The sequence below is a fragment of the Lagenorhynchus albirostris genome, chromosome 20, assembly GCF_949774975.1.
Source record: "Lagenorhynchus albirostris chromosome 20, mLagAlb1.1, whole genome shotgun sequence".
In the NCBI taxonomy this organism is placed as follows: Eukaryota; Metazoa; Chordata; class Mammalia; order Artiodactyla; family Delphinidae; genus Lagenorhynchus; species Lagenorhynchus albirostris.
Window position 1 is genome coordinate 8708791 of NC_083114.1, and position 24959 is coordinate 8733749.

The 24959-nt window shown below is 50.2% G+C and overlaps 1 protein-coding gene across 1 annotated transcript; it reads right to left on the reverse strand.

The window, feature by feature from the left end:
• Positions 1–470: 470 nt before the first annotated feature.
• On the reverse strand, positions 471–12699 carry GUCY2D (guanylate cyclase 2D, retinal). The gene is made up of 18 exons (XM_060134227.1): positions 11961–12699; positions 11573–11877; positions 9309–9660; positions 8628–8712; positions 8261–8363; positions 7757–7858; positions 6126–6206; positions 4557–4763; positions 4302–4458; positions 3611–3760; positions 2860–3008; positions 2186–2349; positions 1898–2090; positions 1488–1662; positions 1090–1188; positions 897–991; positions 698–783; positions 471–564 (listed from the first exon to the last, which is right to left on the reverse strand). The coding sequence occupies exons 1-18, from the start codon at positions 12697–12699 to the stop codon at positions 471–473; spliced, it is 3336 nt and encodes a 1111-aa protein (XP_059990210.1).
• Between the last annotated feature and the right edge of the window lie 12260 nt (positions 12700–24959).

Sequence of the window (24959 nt, forward strand, 5' to 3'; positions counted from 1 at the left end):
TTTGCAACCAGCTCTTGCAAAGGCTCAGAATCCTTTGAGGCAGAGCTGGACGGAAGCCACTGGTATTAGCCAGACTTTTGGTCACCTACAGCAGCAACTTTCAGGAAAAGGACCTTCTGGAATAATCCTGAGGGAGAGAGGAGTGTTTCAGAGGGAAACCATGGAAAGGGGTCACGGGGGTTCACCTCAGTAGGGGAGAGTCATTCTCGAGTCTGGACTCCTGGCCCACTCCAGACCTACCGAACCAGGGTCCCTGTGGCTGGGAAATCCCTGGGTTTAGGAACCAGCCTGGGCTCACCAAGTCAGAGAAGGACGGGGACACCTGGCTTGAGTGGGGCGTTCTGCAGGCAGGCAGGGCTAGGTCCTCAGGCTGGGGAAGAGGTGCCCGTCCTCCAGGAAGCATGTGTGTAGCCCCCGGGGTCTGTGGGGCGTGGGAGCCAAGGGGGCAGTACCTTGTCCCAGGCCCAGCCTCACTTTCCGGAAAACTGGCCCGGCCTCGCCTTCTCCAGCTTCTGGCGCCGCTCAGGCGGGATACTCTGCAAGCTGATGCCGTGGTTGCTGGCCCTGTGGCGAAGGGAGGGGCGGCCTCATGGAGGGAGGATAGGCAGTAGGAGGGTAGGGTCCAGTGCAGGGCAGGAGGGGAGGGAGGGCATGGAGGGACCAACTCGGTCATGGCGCGTGAAGGCCGGATCCTCACCCCGGTTGCAGGTCAGGCGGTTTGGGGATGGGCTTGTCGAAGCCGCGTCTGCCCACCAGCCAGTACGTTTCCTCGCAGCCCTTGCCCTGGGGAGACACGGGGGAGGGAAGGACTCAGGCGGACTGAGGTGAGGGCCGGTGGATCTCGAGGTCTCAGTGGAACCGGGCGTGGCGAGTTGCGTCTTCCAGCCCGGCCTCACCTTCAGCTCCGTGCGACCCCGCACCTCGGTCTGGAAGCCCTCGTTTAGGGCGCAGAGAATCTCCACGGTGCTCCGGTTCACGTGGATGCGGTAAGCTGGGACGGCAGGGGACACCGTGAGCTCAGAGGACACCGTGAGCTCAGGACACCCCTCCCGCGCCCCCTCCCCGCCCCTCCCGCCCCGTCACACTCACGCAGCCCGGTGGACTCCATGCGCGAGGCGGTGTTGACCGTGTCCCCAAACAGGCAGTACCGCGGCATGGTGAGGCCCACCACGCCCGCCACGCACGGGCCTGTGGAGACACGCTGCGTCGGTGGGCTGGCTGGCCTGCGCTGAAGCTGGCCTGCTGGCGGCTGGGTGGCACCTAGGGCTCCAGGGGGCCTTTAGCACTGCATAATCTCCACTGGCTTCCCAAAGAAACCCTCTCAAGCGTACCCTCCCAATTACAGTGCGGTGCCTGCTGTTAAAAGGTGGCTTCAAGACAAGTCCCCGCCCCCACCCACTCCACGAGTTTGCCTCCCATCTAGGAAACCTGGAGCCCGGCCCTAACGAGGGAGATGGGCTGGAGAGCCCGGGAAGGCGCGGAGTTACCCGAGTGCAGGCCGATGCGGATGCGCACGGGCACCTCGGGCATGTGCCGCATGCGGAAGCTGCCCACGGCACTGAGGATGTCCAGAGCCATGTTGGCGATCTCTGCTGCATGCCGCTGCCCGTTCCGTTGGGGCAGCCCTGAGGCCACCATATAGGCGTCCCCGATTGTCTCCACCTGAGGAGAGAATTCAGTACTGAGCACCCCGCCAATGCCAATGTCCCTTGTCGGGAGGCCTAAAGTGGGGTGAGTGCAGAGATCCTGGGGAGGCTTCCAGCTGGGGGACTGAGCTGGGGACCGGCAGAGGAGAAAAGGGACAGGATGGCTGGGAAAGAGGATCGTGCTGGTGACCTCGGGCAGGGGGGCGGGGGCCGGAGAAGCTGAAGGAGGGCTTGCCCCCTACACACCCCACCTTGTAGACGTCATGGGAGCCGATGATGGCGTCAAAGAGCGTGTAGAGGTCATTGAGCAGGTCCACCACTTCGATGGGCTCACTCATGGCTGAGATGGTGGTGAAACCCACAATGTCACTGAAGTACAGTGTCACCTCCTCGAAATACTCGGGCTCCACAGGTGTCCCCATCTTCAGCGCCTCAGCCACAGACCTGGGGATGGCAGGTGGTGAGCTCACCTGGAGGCCGCCCCAGTGTGGCTGGATTCCAGCTGTCCTCCCCACCCACCTCTCCCCATAGGCACCCACGGAGGCAGCATCTGTGTGAGCAGCCGGTCTGTCTTCTGCTTTTCCAGCTCCAGCTCCTCAGTGCGCTCCCGGATCAGGTCCTCCAGGTTGCTGGAGTACTGCTCCAGCATCCGCAGCATCGAGTCAATGATGTTCATCTTCCGGCCCTTGTTGATGCTCTTGAACTAGTAGGAAGAGGAAGCTGGTGGGGCTGCTGAGGACCTGGCCTGCCATGCCCCTCTCATGGGGCTGTATTATTCCTGATCCTCCGCCCCCACCCCCTTTCATCTATACCCATCAAGCCCGTGCTGCCCTGTGCTGGGCACTGTGTTTTCACACGTTATTAGGAGGTCACCTGTTCTGTTAGCAACTGACAAGGCGCTGGAACCAGCCCAGTCTTTGGACTCCCAGGCCAAGGGTCCTTCTCCCTCACTAGGCCAAACACATACTCAATAAATGTCATTTGAATTGAATTAAATATTTCTCCCGCCCAGAGATCCATCTTCCACTCCAAAGGCCTCCACAGCCCCCATTCTAATTCTGTCCCCACCAAACCCTTAATCCTCAGACGACCCCTTAGGAAGTAGCCTGGAAGGTCAGAGATCCTGCCAGCTTGCCTTCCTGCAGCCTCCCCTCCCCCACCCCAAGTTGTTGGCAAACGGCCAGCCCAGTCCTTGCCCAGCCCAGCCCCTGACCAGCTCGAAGGTGCGGTCCATGGAGGGCCGAAGTTCCGGCTGCTCTGCCCAGCACTGTTTCATCAGCTGGATGCACTCCATGGGCGCCTGGTCCATGGACACCGAGGGCCGACACAGCGGAGGGGGGCTCTGTACCCTCTTCACCACTTCTGGAGGCATGAAGGGAACAAGAGAGGGGGTGTGCCGGAACAGAAGCCACCTCTGACTCTGGCCTGATTGTTGAAGCTCAAGAGGAGGGGGCTGGAAGGGGAAGCTTCAGTAGGTGGGGAAGTGTAGTGTGGGAGGTGTTGCTGGGAGCAACAGGACCCTGAACCCTGGGGGCCAGGGGGCAGTAGGAGGGGCCAGGCAAAGAGACTGACATTTATTGCACATAAGACAAGTGAGGGTTAGAGTGATCGAGTAGCATGCTGTATCCTACACGTGATAATATAGATCTGAACCAGATCCGTCTGCTCTGTTTCCCCCTTCCCCCTATGGTGCTGCCTCCCTGGGGCCCCTAAGAACCAGAGAGGAGCTTGCTACCACCGTTGGGGCAGCAGGCTGGGTCCAGGGTCGGGACAGAGGAAACCACTGACGTCTGGGTGCTGGCCGCCCCTCCCATCCTGATGCTTGGCTCTCTACAGCCCTGATCCTTCAGAATTCAGCTCTAGGGAGTCCCAGATAAGTTAAGTCTCAGCACCGAGCGAGGCTGGGTCTCTGCCTAACAGCAGGGTGTCTTTCTAGTCCAAAGGCCAGGCGAGGGCGGCCGTACCCTCGGGAGTCAGCTCCAGCATGGCGTAAGGGGCGCTGCGGCACACGACCTCTTGCATGATGATGCCCAGACTGAAGACGTCGCCGGCCAGCGTTCCCCGGCGCTCCAGGGCCGGGTCCCGAAGCAGCTCCGGGGCTGTCCATAGCTGGTCTGGGGTCGGGGAAGGGGGCGTGGGCACGCGGAGGGCCATAGAGGCGCTAGGGACAGACCCCCCCACACCCTCACCAGAAAGCCCAGGCTCGCACCCGCTCAACTCCCCAGCCTCAGTCTGGCCCTGCTGCCCGCAGTGATCCCCAGGAGAAACTACCAGAATCCCAGAGCAGGTCTCAGAAAGCCGGGCCCTCACAAATAGGACCCGCCCTTTAGACAAAGCGGTGCCCGAGAGCAGACTAGGTCCCTTGGGCACAAGCCCCGCCCTTAGACAAAGCCCCACTAGAAGCAGACCCCCCCCCAAAGGGCAGGAGCTCCGCCCCTCAGGCACAAGTCCCGCCCCCTAACGACTCCCCGCCTCCCCAGTCATGGAGCCAGACCCCCTTCATCTCAGAGGTCACAAGATCTCCTCCGCGGCAGGAGTCCCGTCCGGTGGGTGTGGGATGGAGAGAGTGCGAGGGAAGGAGGAAAGGAGAGGGCCTTGAAACAACGGGGATGCGGGGGCTGCTCGGCCGCCCGGGAGGCAGCCGGGGAATCCTACCCTCCGCGGTGGGAGGCTCCGGTAACACCCTCTGCGCTTCCAGCAGTCGCCCATGACCGTGGTCGGTGACTTTAAGCACGAACCTCCCGTCCACCACGCAGTTCCGTGACTTCAGCCGCCCGTGGGCCACGCCTCGATGGTGCAGATACCTTATTCCCTGGAAGGAGTGGCGTCAGGGGCAGCCTCAGCCCACGCGGTTCCCCCCGCCGGCTCCTCCCCGCCGCAGCCCACCCGGTCCCACCCCGACACGCACACCTTGATGAGGTCCAGTAGGAGGGAGGACTTGAACATCCAGTCCAGCTTTATGTCTCTCTGAGCGAGGAGGTCTTGGAGGGAGCCACGGGCACAGTGCTCTGAGACCACAGCCAGCATCCCTTCCCCGGGGGCCGCGGCACCGCCAGCTCCCCCCGCCAGGAAGAGCCCCAGGTAGAGAGCCACGTTCTCATGCCGGAGCTCCCGGATCTGGGGGAGGGGGTGGGAATTAACAGGCATTTGCTGTTTTGGGAGCGAGGTGGGGAGGAGGCTGTTCTTCAGGTCTGTTTTTGATTGGAGGATGGGGTAAAAATGGTGAGTGGAGAGGTCTATAGGGAATGTAGGGGCTTCCTTCTACAGATACCTTCTCTCTCTAGGAAAGACAACACAGTCAAAGGCCACCGTGCAGACGCTGAACGTGGTGTTATCTTAAAGTTATGAAGGAAAAGACAATTTTGCGCTGGCAAATCAGGACCCAGGCAGTTTCTGATTTATTAACCATAAGACTTTGAACTTCCTGGGTCTTAAGGGAAAACACGTCATGAAGGAAAAGCTCCTGGTACTCACCGCCCCCCACCCCCAACTTCTGATATAACCGTCCCTTGGGGGGAGAATCAGGCAGACACTGCAGTGCTTTCAAAAATCACCAGAAGTGGCTTATGCTGGTGACTCAGCCCAGGGCTGCTTTGCTTGTTACATCATTGTGCCAGATAGAGGCACCCCCCGCCCTGCCCCCCCGCCATGTTAAGGAAGAAGGACTAACTAGTTGAGCTGTGTCCCAGAGAAGCCGGCAACAAGGCCACACCCACTTGGTGGGACAGAGGCCCTCACAGTCTGGCTGGGAAAATGAGGGCTAGTGGGTGACTGGTGCCCTTTCTAGTTTTTCTTTGGTCCAACAAGGGGCTTCTTTTCATCTTAATGCCTGTTGTTAAATGGTGATTTAGTCCGTTGACAACTGGTAGCCCACTTAATGACTTAAGTCATTCTGCAGCTGTGACCAAGAGCTTCTGTGGAGGCATCCGGGAAGGAGGCCAGGCCAAGGCTGTATGGTGTTAGGGGTAAGAGGGGCACTAAGGTTGGAATGACCAGAATAAGCCAGTTTATAGCCTCCTTGCCAACTTTCCACGTCACTCAGTATGCACCAACTAGGCCATTCTGTGCAAGCAGCCTGACAGAACTGGAAACCCATTTATTTTCTAGCATTCACTCAACAAACATTCACTGGATGTCTCTAATGTTCCAGACACTGTGCTGGGTGCTGGAAATATTAATACAATGGAGGGAGAAGGGGAAAAGCCCTCACTCAGCTTACAGTGCAGGGAGGGAGGCAGATAAGAAATAAGCAAGCACACACAGGTGAACAATTACAAATCATGATCAACACCTCCAAGGAAAGAACTAGTGTTATAGGAGAGCACGATAAGAAACCTGCTTTAGAGAGGAGGGGACACTTCACTGAGAGCTCTTCGTCGTCCCTGCCACAGTGGGGTCTACTTGGACTCAGCTGCAAAGAGAAGGCAAGGAGGGAGGAAACGATGGCCACCTCACACCCCATCACAGGCCCACTCTCACCTTGGAGAAGGCCATCTTGGTCGCTGGGCGGATAGCTATGTGCTGTTCCCCCGGGAATTTCTTCAGCCAAACCCAGTCTCCCTGGAGCAGAGACAGGAGTAGGGAACTCTGTTTCTCAAAACCCCATGATGTGAGGAGCCGTAGAGAGCCCCCGTGTTTCCCTTGGCTCCCTGCCCCAGAACCCATCTTCCATGTGACAAAGAGCTTCAGGAACAAGGGGTATAACGTCTGCCAGCCCACTTCACAGCCAGCTGCGTGAGAGCCCGCCCGTGGGAAAGAGAGACGCAGAGGCTGTCCTCACCACGCCAGATGCGCTCACCAACAGCCCTATTAAGTGAGCCAGCACCACCATAAGTGTCATTGAAATCACAGCCCTCATCACCACCCGCTGCCATAAGAGAGCACTGTGGTGGGCGTCAAGGAGTCTGGGTAGATCACGCGTTATTACAGACTAACGGTGAAGGATAGACAGCTCCCCTGCAGGCTCTGGGCCTCACTGTCCTCAGCTGTCCGCAGGGCCAGTTCATGGGCGTGCGACCCATGCAGTCCCCCAGGGCCCCGTGCTCAGAAGGGCCTGAGCTTGGCTCAGTGATCTGCTGCTGTCATCCTGAATGAACAAAGGGCACCTCATTTTTATTTTGCCCTAGACCTTGCAGATTATGTAGTTGGCCTTGCCTGTTGATAAAGGATTTGGACTAGGAGGGAATTCTGGGGGTTTGGTACTGACCCCTAAAGAAGATTTGGAAATAAATGTGGAGACATTTTTAATTGTCACATAAACTGGGGGCTGTGATCAGTGGACAGAGTCAGAGACAAGTGGCGCTAAACATTCTTCAAGGCATAGGGTCCTGCCCCAAACGACAATAGTGTTCTACTGGGAAATGGCTGCAATGGCCTCTAGGTGACATACTAGGAGTCTCTGCATTCTCTCCACGACATGACACCCAAGAGCTCTAAATCTCCACTCCCTCTTCATTAGTGGAGCTCTCTCCCAGCGCTCTCTGAATCTGTTCTCATTATCTCCCACCCATCCCACCACACTCAGATCTGCTGACCCCGTGGTTAATGTCCTAATGCCCTTTTGTGACTTTCTTTTTCCCCTCTAAGTCTTGCTGCTCCAGAGTGTGATCTGATTGGGGTAGAAGTGCTGGGTGGGGCCAAGACATGGGTCTGGCTTGCGTCAGAGATTAGCTCAGTCTGGAAGCCCCTTCCTGAACAATCCAATCCTGGAAAAGTCCTCTTTGTGACCATGAGATCACTTCCCAGATGAACCTCTGTCTCAATCTTTCCAGGGAGGCCTGTGCCCTTCAGTAACCCAAAGGCTTGGAGCACTGAGGGGGAGGACGATGACCTCAGTGGCCTCTTCAGGCTACATGCTGGTCCCATCAAACTCCCCACCATCAGGCCTCTAGTCTTTAGGCCACTGTGATTAGCCTTTGAAGAGCCCTCACCCGGATAATGGCTAAGGGAAAATCCCCCAGCAGGAAGGATTCCCAGATGCTCCCCTTTGAGGAGGAATCCATGAACTCTCCCTAGTTCCCATTCTGGGCTCCTATCCCCATTTCCTGGACTCTGCAAGATATGACGCAACTCCAGGAACGGAGCCTGGCCTGCCCGGGTCTCAGGCTTACCTCATAGAGCCCAATGTTGGTGTAATCCGGGCTCTGGCTGTGGATGCTGCGAACGTCTGACAAGCTGCGGGCGGCCAGACTCCATCGACTCCCCTGGGCCACCTGGAGGGTAGAGGTCAGTGCATGGGGTCAAAATATACTACGGGGTCAGAGTCCTGGGTTGAGGTCAGGCTTAAATCTGGGGATTAAAGAGGGGAAGGGAAGAAATCTTAGTTCGGGCAGGTGATAATGACATTACTTCCCAAGTACACGACACTTCAGAGCTTACAAAACAAACACATTCATTTTCTGTTGGCGCTTCACCCTATCCAAGGAAAGCGGTCAGGACAGGGGCTGTTATCCTCATTGCACACATGAGGGCGTTGATCCCAGCACTCAGACCTGGGATGGAGCGAAGGCAGAAACCAGGCCTTCCCAGGTGGGGGCTGGGGTGAGGGCTGGCCCAGGCAGGGGACCGAACATATAGGAGAGGACAGCTGGGTCCTGGCTCCCCTCCTCCCCTACCTTCCGAGAGCTGCTCCTCTGCGGGGGGAGGAAGGTGACGTCATCCAGAGTCAGGATGATCTTGTTGGGGCCGGAGACCATTTGGATGTGAAGTAGCCGGTGCCTGGTAGAGAAAGGAGGTCATCTTCGCAAAGGAGACCAAGGTCCATGAGAGGAAGCCAGTGGGGGAAAATGCTGGCTCAGTGGAGGGCAGTCATCTGCAAACCAGACCCCCCCTGGGACTCCGCCAGCCCTCCAAGACTCCTTCCTTCTCCCCCTCTCCAAAAGACATCCTCCCTCCTTCTACTCTTGAGTGGGCCCAGCCTGCTGCACAGTTGCATTTCTGGCAGGTGGAGAGCCAAGCTCCTCTCCTACTTACCCTACTCACCTAAAATAATGGGCCAGGAAGGCCCCTGTCAGCCCCATCAAAACCACCAGGAGGAAGCCGAGAAAGACGACGCCGGGCTCCACTCCTGGAGTGAGAGGAGAGATGCTGAGGACTGTAGCAGAGGGGAGGCATCCTCTCTAGCAGAGGTCCCCAGCCCCCAGGCCGCAGACCGCTACTTGTCCGCGCAGCCTGTTAGGAACCCGGCCGCACAGCAGGAGGTGAGCGGCGTGAGTGAGCGAAGCTTCATCTGCCGCTGCCCATAGCTGGCATCACCGCCTGAATACCCCCCCGCCCCGCCCCAGTCCGTGGAAAAACTGTCGTCCACGAAACAGGTCCCTGCTGCCAAAAAAGGTTAGGGACCGCTGCTCTCTAGGGAAGAATGCGGTCACGTCAAATCTTGGAGGCTCCAGAAAAGGGGGATGGGAGCCCATAACAGGATCTAGGAAAAGGTCATGGGGTCCTGCAAAGGGCGGGGCGGGGGGTGGTCTGGGAATACTAGAAAGGTTCCAAGAGGGCTCCAGGGGCTCGGCAAGACAGGGGTCCTGCACAAGCCAGGGGTCTCTGAGGAGGACCTGGAAGGGCCTCCAACAGGAGTTACAGGATGAGAGTTCACTCTCTTTCACCACTTTGTGGAGGGTTCATGGTCACTGTCCCAGTGTGGGCTGGGATGTTCGCCCTCACCTCCGTTGCAGATGACGTCTGGGTCGAACCAACACGAGGGGTCGGGCCCAGGCCCCCGTCCCCCTCTAGGAAAATGCACCGGGGTTCCCGCGGAGCGGAAGAAGCCCCGGGTGGGGTTCAGCACGTATGTGGTGAACAGCCGGTCCCCGGCTGCATCCGTGTCCAGCAGCACAAAGGAGGGCTCCTCGGCTCCTCCCAGGGCCCCACAGAAGCCGGGGACCTGGGCATCCCGGACGTGGCGGGCCACGGCTGCTCCGGACACCCAGCCGCCACCTGCAGCCGCCCGCGCTCGCGCCACGCCCCCGGCCAACAAGAAGACCGAGTCATAGATGGTGCCGAAGAGAGGGGATACCTGGGGAGGAAGGGTAAGGGGTTCAGGTTTCGGGGTCACGGCCCGTAAATAGACGGGGACTTACTGTCTCCGCTTATCCTTTCATTGGGCCCTTCGAGTCCTTCAAGCCCTGTGTGTTTTGACTGTTCACACCTCCTAGTTAGTGGTTCCATATCTCTCCTCATTGGCTCTCTCTTCCTCTCTCCCCAATTGTCTATCCCACCCCTTTTTACCACTGCCCTTTCTTCTTTTCAGTATTCTTACGCTCTTCTTATCACTTGTGACTTCTAACTCCAATACCTACATCTCCTCTCTTCCCTCTCCTTTTGGTTGCCCTGCATATATTTTTAAAATCATTACCTACCATTCATTGAAAGCCTTCTTTCTCGTCTTTTGGTTGGCTTCTATTTTCTATCTTTAGGTCTTTTCTTTTCCCCAAGGCAACCACCTGATCTCACGGAGCTTCTCTATTATTCCCAGTTCCCATCTCTCACAGCGCCAGGCACTGTGTAGAGCACTAGGGATATATCAGGGTACAAGACAGAGTCCCTATCTCGAGGAATCTTTCCTCTAGTGGGGAGAGACAGACAGGGATGTTAATGCAGTGTAATGAGTGAGGGGAGGGGTAACTGAGGGAGCTGAGGAGACAGAAAAGATGCCCAGCCCAGGCTGGGGGAGGAGGAAGAGGCTTCCAGAAGTGACCATCCCTCAGGGGACGAATCCGAAATATCTGGGGGAGTGTAGGGACAGGAGAGAGGGAACAGTACACCCAGTAGCACAGAAGCAAAAGAGAAGGTCACATCTGGGGAACCCAAAGTAGCTCGGTCTGGCTGAAGTTCAAGAAAGAAGGAAGAGAGAGGAAGACATGAGACCTGATAAACCAAGTGAAGAGACTTGTATCTATCCAGGGCAAGAGAAGCCACTGGGAGACTTTGGATGGGGGCGTGACACAGTCAGATGTGTCAGATTTCTGAAGTTCACTCTGATTGCTGGGCGGAGAAGGGCCTGGCGTAGGTAAGTGTTGAAGCAGAGACCACTTGGGAGATTTTATTTGGGGATTTGGACCAGAGGTGCTGTGGCCTGAACCAGGGGTGTGACAGTGAGGATGGAGAAAGTAGATGGATTCAAATGACCTTTGGGAAGCATAAGTGACAGAACTTGGTGTCTGGATGTTGGGGGAAAGGTTAGAGGAATCAAGGGTGACTCCCAGGGGTCTCACTTGGGCAGCTAGGTGAAAGGCTATGCTACTTACTGAGAACCGAAGAGGGTTTTCCCCACCATTTCCCCCACCTCTATTTCCCCACCTGTCCTCCATCCCATCTCACCACTGTTCTCAGGGAATCCTGGATATTAGCTGCTTGATGGGAATAAGCTGTGAATCTAGATGGTTATAGAAGCCCTTGCTCCACCTAGGGACCTTTCTGCTTCTCACAAGATGTAAGGCTCTCAAAAAGTTAAGACCACTAGGTGAAGCCCCAGAGGAAACACCTCCGAACTGGGCATGGAGGCTGGATCTGTATTCTCCCTCCTTCCTGCTCTCTTAAGAACACCGGTTGTTTGATACAGACTGTATGTCACGGCCGTGTTGGAAGTGGGTTTACTTTAAAGTAGACTGCAGAAGATGCTGCAGTGCAGAGTTCGTTAGCGTTTGCTCCTCGGAGCTGACCTTGAGAGGTCTCATTGCCAGCTCTCTGGAAGCAATTCCAATACACAAAGCTGCTCCAAGCAAGGCCAGAGCCTTTACATCACCCAGGACATGCAGAGCTGCTGGTTATTCTCTCCCTACTGGCCTCCTACTCCCTCCTATTGACTGCATCCTCCTCTCATTCCAACGACTCTATCCACTTCTCTTCCCATTGCCTCCAGCCTTCATTTCCCCTTTTTGGCTATTCTCTGCTCTCTTCCCCTCTTCCCTCCTCCCTGGTCCCTCTACCTGCTGCAGATTGAGGTCAGGGGGCAGCTCCTGATGCTCTTGGGCCCTGCGCAGACTGTCCAGCACGCTGCCTCCCGGGGGACAGTGACGCGTGAGGGTGAGCACCGCATCGTGGGCCTTGCGAAGCTGTGAGCTGTTGGCGAGCACGGCCAAGGCGTCCGGGCCTGGAGACAAGGCGTAGTGCAGCGTGTCGAAGGGCAGGAAGACCAGGGACCCATCAGCCAAGCCCAGCTCCTCCGCAGCCTCCAGCAGGCAGCGCTGCTCCTCACCGCCCAGCAGGACCGAGTGCATCACCATGATCACTGCTGCGGACACAGAGGCTCCGCTCGGTGCTCTGTCCTTTTCTCGCTGGACGGCCGACCCCCCCGCAGCCTGCAGGGGAGCCTACCTCTGACTCTGGGTCCACCTTGGACCCTCCTCAGGGCCTCCCGGGCTCCAGACAGGTCCGAGGGCTCCATAGAGGTCACCAGGGCAACGGGCAGACCCCGGGCCCTGAGCGCCGTGGAAAGTGCGCGTCCCGCCTCCACCCACAGGTCCTGGGGGGCGGTGACCACGGCCACGTGCGCCCAGCGGAACGCGCGCAGGAGGGCGTAGAGCGCATCCGCCGCGGGCGTCACCGCGGGAGCCGTGGTGCCCGCCGCCCGCATTCCGGGGCAGCCCCAGGGAACCAGGGCGATCCCCGCCTCTTGAGCTAGTAGCTCCGCCGGCCGGCAGGCTGCGGGGTTCACCGGCCCCACGAGGCCCGAGACGCGGGTGAGCGCGGAGGATACCGCCCCCAGCGAGCCTGGCGTCCGGCACGGCTCGGGCAGCAGCGCGACCTCGAAGCGGGGGCCGTCCTCCAGGGCAGCTTCGTGGTTCAGGCGGGCGGCGGCCAGGCGGGCGGCCAGGTCCGGGCGGGCACGGGCGAAAATGGGGTCGCAGGCCCAGGGGCCCAGCACCCCAACTGTGAACACAGCGGAGAGGGCGGGGCGCGGCAGGAGCAGCAGCGGCAGCAGCAGCAGGGGGCGCAGCAGAGGCCGGGGCCGGGACGGCGTCCGGGGAAGGCCGGGCGGAGACGGAGCCTCCCGCGTGGGAGCGCAGAGCCCGGGGTCCCGAAGCCCACCCGGGAGGAGGGCGCGGGCGGTCATTGCCGGCTTCTGAGAGCATAAACAGAGCAGCATGAGAGGACGCGACCCCCAGGGCTCTCTTAGGGCTCTCCGCAACCCCCAAGGTTCTCAAAGCCCAATTAACCCACGGCTTGTCTATGCTTCCACACCCGCCTCCGCGGGCTTGGACGACCATATGGGGTCAGGGGCATAGCCTGGAAGCACCCCCTTTCCCCCCCGTTTTGCTCTGCTTCCCGCTCCCCCTTGTCTGCCCCTCTCCCCCTCTTAGAGCTGTCAGGGGTCAGTGGGGACACTCCCATTCCCTTCCATGGTCTCTTTCCGGCAGGAAGGACCTGGAGTCCGTGTGGAGGGGGCTCTGCCACTCACCGGAAAGTCCGGGGCTCGGGCCAGGGCCGGGGCTCGGGGTCACAGGGCCGATCCTTCTGACGCCCTCCCACGGGTCTCCTTTGCCAGGGCCCAGGGCGGGGGTGTGGGAAGAGCCGCCCAGAGCCCTTAATCTCCCCAAGCTGATTAGGGTCTCTTAAGCAGGCAGGGAGGGGCTGGTGGAGGATGGGGCTCCCTGGGGTGGGTTCTGTCCTAGCTTCCAGGCAGCCAGCCAGATTCTTTCCCCTCCCTGTGTCCCAAGCCCCCCACCATAACCCCCAGCATAAAAGCAGCCGCAGGTCCCCCTGTCAGGCTGCTGCCACATTACCCTGCTCAGCCTGGGAAACAGCAAGATGTGCCCATGGAGACCTGTGGGTGATCAGTCCTGGGGTCCCATTTCCTCCAATCTTGTTTCCAGTTCTGCCAGCCAAGTCAGAACCAAGTCCCTTGGCTGGCAAAGTCTACACCCAGAGACCAAACCCAAACCCAGTCTGATACCTGCCTTCTCTCACCTGCCCACACTTGATTCTCTGACCTCCACTTCTCCATGCCTAGGTAAGCATCCCTTTGGCTTTGGGTAGGCAGAACCCCAGGAAGAAATGGAAAGAACTCTGACCTTGGGCAGGCCTGGGTTCAAATTCCTCCTATTGGCCTTGTGACCTTGGGAAAGTTTCTTAATCTCTCCCAAGATTGTTGTGGAAATTATCTGTGACAATGAATATAATTGCCAGGAAGACAAAAATGGAGAAGACAATTTTAAAGAAGAATATAATGGGATACTTGCCGTACTATATATCAAAATTTATTACAAAACTATAATAATTAAAACACTGTAGTATCGGTGCAGGGATAAACAAACCAATTGGACAGAATAGAAACTACTGAAACAAACCCAGCAAAAATGGAAATTTGATGTATGAAGGAGTGGACATTTCTTATCAGCTTTTCCACAAATGGAGCTGATTAGTTAGCCATACAGGACGGGGAGGGAGGAGGTAGAATTTGATCCCTATCTCACACTACAAAATCAATTCCAGGTTAAAAACATACATAAAAACACAATTTTAAAGTTTAAATGAATCATTTTCCAACTATCATGGCAAAGATTGGATCAGGAAAGAATCATCAGTGGATGCTAAAGCTAGGAAGAAATTTTGATGAGGAGCAGGATATTTGCATATCTTTTTTTTTTGAAATATGTATTTGTTTGTTTGGCTGTGTGGGGTCTTCGTTGCGGCACAGGGATCTTCATTGCCTGCATTGCTGCCAGCGGCATCTAGTTCCCTGACCAGGGATCGAACCTGGACCCCCTGCACTGGGAGCGTCGAATCTTAACCACTGGACCACCAGGGAAGTCCCCAGAGTATTTGCATGTCTTAAGGTGTCTCCCTACCGATTGCTTATGAGTTTGGGGGAGCAAAAAAATAAAAAGCAGTTATTAGGGCTTCCCTGGTGGTGCAGTGGTTGAGAATCTGCCTGCTAATGCAGGGGACACTGGTTCGAGCCCTGGTCTGGGAGTATCCCACATGCCGCAGAGCAGCTAGGCCCGTGCGCCACAACTACTGAGCCTGCACTCTAGAGCCCGCGAGCCACAACTACCGAGCCTGCGCGTCTGGAACCTGTGCTCCGCAACAAGAGAGGCCGCGATAGTGAGAGGCCCGCGCACCGCAATGAAGAGTAGCCCCCGCTTGCCACAACTAGAGAAAGCCCTCGCACAGAAACGAAGACCCAGCACAGCAAAAATAAATTAATAACAATAAAAAAAGCAGTGATTATACAGTGGAGAAATTGGACAACACTTTGACTAGCATTGGTCAACCAATGAGGGGCAGATAGACATTGTGTACCTCCAGACATCATAACCTGAGAAAGATACAATACTACATCTTTGTAATACTGCACAGATGCAATACTGCACAATATTCATCTATGTATGTTCCAGCCGAGAGTGCATTTCATCAATCTAATCTCAAGGAAACAGGAGATAAACACAAAATAAGGAACATTCTACTGAAAAGAGGGGAGGGGCCTGTATTCTTCAAAAATGTCAATATCATAAAAGACAAATAAAGGTTGAGGAAATGTTCCAGATTAAAGGAAGCTAAAAAGATATGACAATTAAATGCAATACCTGCCTCTAGTTTGGAGCCTGTACAAAGGGTTTTTAAAACTGCTGTATGGTTATAGAGTTCATAGGATTATAAAAATGTTATAAAGTGTATCAACATCAAATTTGTCAACTGACGAAACTGGGATATGAACAGGAGATTTGATAAAAGTATTTTATCAGTGTAAATTTTGAACTGTGCTATCCCTATTTGTAGGAAGTACACACTGAAGTATTTAGCTGTAAAGCACCATAATGTATGTAACTTACCCTCAAATAGATCAGAAAAAATATATGTACATGTTTTATGTCATATGTATTACATACTATATGTTGTATATTATACTTATCAAATGATAAACAAATGTGATTAAATGTTAACACTATCTGGGTAAAGGGTATATGAATGTTCTTTGTACTATTTTTATCTTTGCAGCATTTTGTAAATTTGAAATTATTTCCCAATAAGAATTAATAAAAAATTTTTAGATAAAAAGAGAATGTCTTTATCAATTCAGAGTAGGAAAGAATTTCTTAAACAAAACACATAAAGTACAAACCATAAAGGAAAATATTCATAAATTTGAAAATATTAAAATTAAAATTTCTGGTCAAAAAATCATATCACAAAGAGAAAACATGAGCCACCAACAAGAAGAAGATATTTGCAAAACATTAACAGAGTTAGTACCAAAATATATACTGGATACTATAAAAGATAACCCAGTAGAAAAATGGGCATAGGAAAGGAACAGGCAAGTCATAAGAAAAGCCTAAGGAAAAATGCCCAACCTCACTAATAATCAAGGAAATGCAAAATAAAACAGTGAGATACCATTAACATCCATCAGATTGGCAAAAATAAGAAAGCATGATAATTTCAAACGTTGGTATGAATCTGAGCAAACACAAAACCTACATATTTGTGACGAGGGTGTAAATTGGTGGGCTGTTTGGCAATTAACTTATTAGAGTTGAAGCAATTCCACTTGTAGGAATTACCCTAGAGGAACTAACATTTATTTGTATATGAAGAGACATAAGGATTCATTTACTCATTCAAAAAAAACTCACTGAGTTTCTACTATGTCCCAGGCACTGTTCTAGGCTCTGGGGATACAGCAGTGAATAAAGAGTTAAGATCTCATGGAGGTGGACACAATCACTATATTTAGGGATTTTTCTGTATGTTTGAAATATTTGATAATTTAAATTTTTAAAAAATGTTAATAAAAAACGTTTATGTCTGACCTGTAGTAGAGTCTCAAAACCTAGTAGGTATCAATGTTTATTTATACAGTCCTGGGCTTCTTACTTTCCGTAGGGGTTATTTCCCCCAAGTCTCTCCTCTTCTAACACAACAACTCTAGGAATCATGGATTCTCCACCCAACCCTTCCATTTCACAGATGGTAAGACTGAGGCCCGGAAAGTGATTTGGCTTACTCCATAATCTCCTTTTTTTTTTATTGGGGTATAGTTATTGGGGTAACTAACAATGTTATGTTAGTTTCTACTATACAGCAAAGTGAAGTAGAGTTCCCTGTGCTATATAGCAGGTTCTCATTAGTTATCTATTTTATACATATTAGGGTATATATGTCAACCCCAATCTCCCAATTCATCTCACCCCCACCCCCCACCCCGGCTTTTCCCCCTTGGTATCCATACATTTGTTCTCTATGTCTGTGTCTCTATTTCTGCCTTGCAAACCAGTTCATCTGTACCATTTTTCTAGATTCCACATATATGTGTTAATATATATTTGTTTTGCTCTTTCTGACTTACCTCACTCTGTATGACAGTCTCTAGGTCCATCCACGACTCTACAAATGACCCAATTTCATTCCTTTTTATGTCTGAGTAATATTCCATTGTATATATGTACCACATCTTCTTTATCCATTCACCTGTTGATGGACATTTAGGTTGCTTCCGTGACCTGGCTATTGTAAATAGTGCTGCAATGAACATGGGGATGCATGTGTCTTTTTGAATTATGGTTTTCTCTGGGTATATGCCCAGTAGTGGGATTGCTGGGTCATATGGTAGTTCTATTTTTAGTTTTTTAAGGAACCTCCATACTGTTCTCCATAGTGGCTGACTCAATTTACATTCCCACCAACTGTGCAAGAGGGTTCCCTTTTCTCCACACCCTCTCCAGCATTTATTGTTTGTAGATTTTCTGATGATGGCCATTCTAACTGGTGTGAGGTGATACCTCACTGTAGTTTTGATCTGCATTTCTCTAATAATTAGTGATGCTGAGCATCTTTTCATGTGCCTCTTGGCCACCTGTATGTCTTCTTTGGAGAAATTTCTATTTAGGTCTTCTGCCCATTTTTTGGTTGGGTTGTTTGATTTTTTGATATTGAGCTGCATGAGCTGTTTGTATATCTTGGATTTTCCTAGGATCCGTGAAGTGACAACTAATGTAGATAGTGATGAGGAGCGAATTTTTTTCTTTACTTTTAAAAATTGTGGGAAATATGCATCACATAAAATTTACCATTTGAGCCATTTTTAAGTGTATCATTCAATGGCATTAAATATATTCACATTGTTGGACCACCATCACCACTATCCATCTCTAAAACTTTTTCATCATCCCAAACTGAAACTCCATATCCAGCAAACAATAATTCCCATTTCCCCTCCCTCTAGCCCCTGGTAACCACACTTCTACTTTTTGTCTCCATGAATTTGACTACTCTGGGTGCCTCATGTAAGTGGAATCATACAGTATTTGTCCTTTTGTGACCGGCTTATTTCCCTTAGCATAATGTACTCAAATTTTAAGCATGTTATAGCTTGTATCAAAATTTCCTTCCTTTTTAAGGCTGAATAATATTTCATCATATGCATAGACCACATTTTGTTTATCCATTCATCCCTCCCCGGACATTTGGTTTACTTCCACCTTTTGGCTATTGTAAATAATCCTGCTATGAACATGGGTGTACAAATACCCGTTCCAGTCCCTGCTTTCAATTCTTTTGGGTATATATCTAGAAGTGGAATTGCTGGATCAGGTGATTTTTTTTTTTTTTTTCCGGTACGCGGGCCTCTCACTGTTGTGGCCTCTCCCGTTGTGGAGCACAGGCTCCAGATGCGCAGGCTCAGCGGCCATGGCTCACGGGCCAAGCCGCTCCGCGGCATGTGGGATCTTCCCGGACCGGGGCACGAACCCGTGTTCCCTGCATCGGCAGGCGGACTCTCAACCACTGTGCCACCAGGGAAGCCCCAGGTGATAATTTTATGTTTAATTTTTTAATTTTTTATTTGGAATTGCAACACTGTTTTCCCCAGAGTCTGCACCAATTTATATTTGGGAAGGGGGACAGAATATTTTAAATCTGTGCTGGTCCTCATGCCAGGATCATACAGCCAGACTTCACCCTCCCTTCCAGACCCATACCAGAGCTTGTCTATGTTTCTCGTCTGTTGCCAGCTAAATTTGTATTCAATCTGTAAAGTACCGAAGCAAAATATCCTCTTACACAAAGGGGCGGGGCCAGCTCTTAAAGTAGCTGTTCTGCTGGAGTTACCAGAGGGCAGAATTACATTTAAATCCAACTCTATAAATAACCGCAGCTACAGGTGGAGTGCCCCTCTGGCAGGTCTTGGTTCTCCTTCGTTAGAGGGCAAGGTAAAATGTCTTTCTTCTGGGATTTTTAGTCCTTCCCCCGCCTCCCATAAAGTCATTAAATTTGGGGCTGACAGAAGGAATTAGAAGCCTCTGTTTGTGGAGTCACTGCAGCAGCAGACCAAAAAAAAAAAAAAAAAAAAAAAAAAAATTCCTTACATTTAAATGAGGCAAAAGGACTTTTGAAACCAATCTGGCCTGAATCTCAGAGTAGCCTGGGGGAGTCTAAGTCTTAAAACATAATTGCAGTTGACTTTGAAAAGAACACTGAATCTAAAATAAGAGGTGAAAGCCAGGATTCCATTCAACTGCAGTTGTAACCGTTAAAGAATAGAGAGGAGGGAACATACAAATATATCATTTTTCCCTATTCAATTAGAAGATAAATTTTAAATCCCCACTTTTGTTATTTCTGATAATACATGTTTCTTGTACAAGTGAAAGCATACAAAAATGTGTAAGTAAGGGCTTCCCTGGTGGCGCAGTGGTTGAGAATCTGCCTGCCAAGGCAGGGGACACGGGTTCGAGCCCTGGTCTGGGAGGATCCCACATGCCACGGAGCAACTAAGCTCGTGCGCCACAACTACTGAGCCTGCGCGTCTGGAGCCCGTGCTCCGCAACGAGAGAGGCCGCGATAGTGAGAGGCCCACGCACCGCGATGAAGAGGGGCCCCGGCTCGCTGCAACTAGAGAAAGCCCTCGCACAGAAAAGAAGATCCAACACAGCCAAAAGTAAATAAATAAATAAAATTAAAAAAAAAATGTGTAAGTAAAAAATGAAAGTCTTGCAATAATAACCAATGTTAATAGCTTTTAAAAATGCATATATGAGAAAACAAATCATTCTACGTACTGCTTTACAATCTGCTTCACTCCTTAAAAATATTTTATTTTATATTTTTGATAAAAGATAATACACTTCCCTGTTTAAAAAATAAAATAAGGGGGCTTCCCTGGTGGCGCAGTGGTTGAGAGTCCGCCTGCCGATGCAGGGGACACGGGTTCGTGCCCCGGTCCGCGAAGATCCCACATGCCGCGGAGCAGGTGGGCCCGTGAGCCATGGCCGCTGGGCCTGCGCGTCCGGAGCCTGTGCTCCGCAACGGGAGAGGCCACAACAGTGAGAGGCCCGCGTACCGCAAAAACAAACAAACAAAAAAAAATAAAATAAATAAAAATAAATTAAAAAAAATAATAAAATAAGGAATTTTCTGGCAGTCCAGTGGTTGGGACTCGTGCTTTCACTGGGGAGGGCCTGGGTTCGGTTCCTGGTCCGGGAAATAGGATCCCACGGGCCACAAGGCATGGCCAAAAAATAAATAAATAAAATTAAAAATTTAAAACATAAAATAAATAAAAAAGAGTACAATGAAAGTCTCCCTCTCACCCTTGTCTCCTGGAATCTCACTGCCCCAAAGAGGCAACCATTGTTAGATTCTTGTCTATCCTCTGGAGGCCCTTCTGCATACACAAGCAAATAAAAACATATTTTCATATAGTTCCCTTATTTTCATAAAAGATATTACTGTTCTGTACCTTGATATTTTATTTTAATGATAGATCTTGGAAGACTTTCCATTTTTTGTTTCATAGAGAGCTGATTATAGCTGCATAATATTCCATTGAATGAAGATATTGTAACTTGGCTGACCAGTTAATCTTGCTATTACTAGCACTGCTCCAAAAAATAACCCTGTCCAGACCTCATTCTGCTGTGTGTGCAAGCACACTGGTAGGGTAAATTGCAAAATCAAAGGGTCTATGCACTGTGAATTGGATAGGTGTTGCCAGGTTGTCCCCTACAGGGATTATAGCAATTTACTAGCAATAACTAGAGTGTCTTTTTGCCCACAGCCTGGATACAGAGTACATTAAAAAAATTTTCAATCTGCTATTTGAAAAAAAAGCATAAAAATATCTCAGTGTGGTTTAAATTGGCATTTCTCGTATGAGTGAGGCTGAATATATTTTCATGTTTGTAAGCCATTTGAATATCACTTTCTGTGAATTGATAGTTTATATCCTTTGCTCACTTTTCTATTGTGTTATTGGTCTTTTTCTCATAATTTTTTAGAGTTCTTTAAATGTTGGGTTAATTACACATTTGTGATACAATTTGCAAAAAAAATATTTTTCCCAGTTTATATGTTTAGTGGTTGCTTATAACCTGGGTGTGCTTTTGCCAAGCACCTTTTTTTTTTTTTTTTTTTAGCGGTGCGCGGGCCTCTCACTGTTGTGGTCTCTCCGGTTGCGGAGCACAGGCTCCGGACGCGCAGACTCAGCGGCCATGGCTCACGGGCCCAGCCGCGCCGCGCCATGTGGGATCTTCCCCGACCGGGGCACGAACCCGTGTCCCCTGCATCGGCAGGTGGACTCTCAACCACTGCGCCACCAGGGAAGCCCTGCCAAGCATCTTTTTAAATGTGTTTTTTTGTTAATGCTGTTTGGATACTAAGTCATCGTCTTAAAAGTCTTTGCCTTGCCAAGGTTATAAATGAATTCTCCAATGTTTTCTTTAAGGACTTATAGTTTCACCTTTGATGACCCATTTGGAATTTATCCTGATGTTAGGCATCAGTAATGGATCCAACTTTCCTTCTGGCTGGCTCTCATTGCCTTATTATTATTCATTGAATAATTCAGTTTTCCCCCATATTAATCATAAAGAACATTCCTGAATGTATTTGCATCTATTTCTGGGCTTTGTCTTCTCTTCCATTGGTCAGTCTGCCTAATATGAACCAGCACCATACTGTTTTCATTACTGAAATATTATAATATTTTTAAATAACGAAGAGAGCTACTTCCACCCCCGTCTCATTGCTCTTCTTTTCCAGAATTTTCCTGGCTATTCTTATGCATTTTTTTATATAGTCTTTATAATCACTTCGTCTAAGTTTTTTCCCCAAAGAATTAGTACTTTCATTGTTACCGTGTTAAATTTATGGAACATTCATATTTTATGAGGTTGAAACTCTCTATACAAGAATATGACATATATGTTGATTTGTTCAAGTGTATTTTTGCGTCCTGGAGTGTTTTAAACTTCTCTTTAATGTAGGTATGATATGGTTTTTGCTAAGTTTATTAGAAGGTATTTTGTCTTTTAATTGCTTTTGTAGGGTCTTTTATATCTTCTAACTTGTTGCTGCTTGTTAATGTCTATTTTTCTCTTTATAATATACCTTGGGCATTTTCTCATGTTCTTAGATACAGATTTACCTCATTTTCCCATGTTTTTCCATATAGACTTACCTCATTTCCTTAAATAGTGTTCTTCTGTTCGAATGTATATAAAGGTAAGGATCTTGTGATGGGGAGATTATTCTGGATTATCTGAGTGGGCCCTAAATCCCATCACAAATGTCCTTATAAGAGGGAGGCAGAGGGAAATTTGAGACAGAAGAAGGCAATGGTGGACTGAAGCAAGACACTAGCTGCTGACTTTGAAGATGCATGAAGACGCTGTGAGTTAAGGAACCCGAGGAGTGCAGCTCTAGAAGCTGGAAAAGGCTGGGAAATAGGTATAATTCACAAACGATAAATGCACCCATATTAAACGTACAGTTTGATAGGATTATGACAAACGTGTATACCCCTGTAACCACCACCCCAATCAAGATATAGAACCTTTCATCACCTCAAAAAGTTCTCTTGTGGGAGTCGGGGAGGGATGGATTGGGAGTTTGGGGTTAGCAGATGCAAACCATTGTACATAGAACGGATAAACAACAAGGTCCGACTGTGCAGCACAGGACAGGGAACTATATTCAATATCCTGTGGTAGGGACTTCCCTGGTGGTCCAGTGGTTAAGACTTCGCCTTCCAGTGCGGGGGGGTGCGGGTTTGACCCCTGGTTGGGGAGCTAAGATCCCACATGCCTCGGGGCCAAAAAACCAAAACATAAAACAAAAGCAATATGGCAACAAATTCAATAAAGACTTTAAAAATGGCCCACCTCGGGCTTCCCTGGTGGCGCAGTGGTTAAGAGTCCGCCTGCCGATGCAGGGGGCACAGGTTCGTGCCCCGGTCCGGGAAGATCCCACATGCTGTGGAGCTGCTGTGCCCGTGAGCCACGGCCGCTGAGCCTGCGCGTCCGGAGCCTGTGCTCCGCAACGGGAGAAAATAAACATAACATTGTAAATCAACTATTCTTCAATAAAATAAATTTTTTAAAAAAAGGTTCTCTTGTGGCTGTTTCCAGTCAGTTCTCTCCCACCCCTGGCCCCGGGGAAGCACTTGTTCCTCTCACCATAGACCGGTATGGCTTTTTTAAAAAAAATTGAGATATAATCAACATATAACGTTTTATTAGCTTTAGGTGTACAACATAGTGATTTGATATATGTACATACTGAAAAATGATTACCACAATAAGTTTAGTAAACATCCATCAACACACATAATAACAAATTTTTTTCTTGTGGTGAGAATTTTTAAGATCTACTCTCTTAGAAACTTTCAAATATACAATACAGTATTGTTAACTTTAGTCACCATGTTGTGCATTACACCCCCAGGACTTATTTATCTTATAACTGGAAGTTTATACATTTTGATCACCTTCACCCAGTTTTCCCACTCCCCATCCCCCGACCTCTGGCAACCACCAATCTGTTCTTTGTATTTATAAGTTCATGTTTGTTTGTTTTTTTAAAATACCTCCCCACCGCCCCAGTTCAGGGTTTTAAAAAATTCCACATATGAGATCATGAAAGTATTTGTCTTTGATTTATTTCACTTAGCATAATGCCCATAAGGTTCATCTATGTTTCTGCAAATGGCAGAATTTCCTTCAAATTTTACAGCTGAGTAATATTCCATTGTATGTATGTGCCACATCTTCTTTATCCATTCATCTGTCGATGGACACTTAGGTTGCTTCTGTGTCTTGGTTATTGTAAACAATGCTGCTATGAACATGGGGGCGTAGGCATCACTTTGGATAGTGATTTCATTTCTTTCAGCTAGATACCTGTAAGTGGATTACTGGATTTTTTGTAGTTCTATTTTTCATTTTTTGAGGAACCTCCTTACTGTTTTCCACAGTGACTGCACCAATTTACATTCCCGCCACTAGCGCACAAGCGTTCCCTTTTCTCCACAGACTTACCAACACTTGTTATTTCTTGTCTTTTCAAAGTAAGCTCCATTCTAACAGGTGTGAGGTGATATTTTATTTTATTTTATTTATTTTATTTATTTTTTTAATTAATTTATTTATTTTTGGTGCGTTGGGTCTTTGCTGCGTGAGGGCTTTCTCTAGTTGTGGTGAGTAGGGGCTACTCTTCGTTGCGGTGTGTGGGCTTCTCATTGCGGTGGCTTCTCTTGTTGTGGAGCACGGGCTGTAGATGCGCAGGCTTCAGTACTTGTGGCACACGGGCTCAGTAGTTGTGGCTCGTGGGCTCTAGAGCGCAGGCTCAGTAGTTGTGGCACATGGGCTTAGTTGCTCATGGCATGTGGGATCTTCCCGGACCAGGGCTCGAACCCATGTCCCCTGCATTGGCAGGCGGATTCTTAACCACTGTGCCACCAGGGAAGTCCCGGTGATATTTTATTTTGCTTTTCCATTTGGCTTGCTTTGGAAGCTTTTCTTCTTCCTCTCTACTCACCACCATCTGCCCCACTCAGTCAGAAAGTTGAAAAGAATCTAGATTCTAGAATTTTAGTTTCAGATTTTTAAAAATACTGTCTTTTATTTTTTTAATGTCTTTTCTGTTTTTATGATTCTTTCTAATCAGTTGCATTAAGTTTCTCAAAAATTTGGAACAGTACTTAAGACTTAACCACGTTTTGCTGGTTTCCTTTCTCACCATTGTTTCTTGTTTATCGTGTTTTATCATTTACTGTGTTCTCAACTCTGATTCATGTTTACGTAGCAGGGTTGTAAATTTACACACACACTCAGATGTGCACATGATGGAAACACTTCATGTCTGTGACTGCTCTTCCTTCCTTTCCCCTGCCGGCAGCAGGAGAAAAGACATTAACCTGATAGTTAATGGAATCTCTGTCTCCTCCAGATTAGATGCTGTCTTTGAAGTAGGTACACAGTCATTTCCAAGTTCATCTTCTCAACAGGGCTGTCCTTCCCCTTCTCATCTCATCAGGTGGCATCCAGGCATGGTGGGAGAGGGGGGCTATCCTTGTGCCGTTCTCAGCTGGTTTCT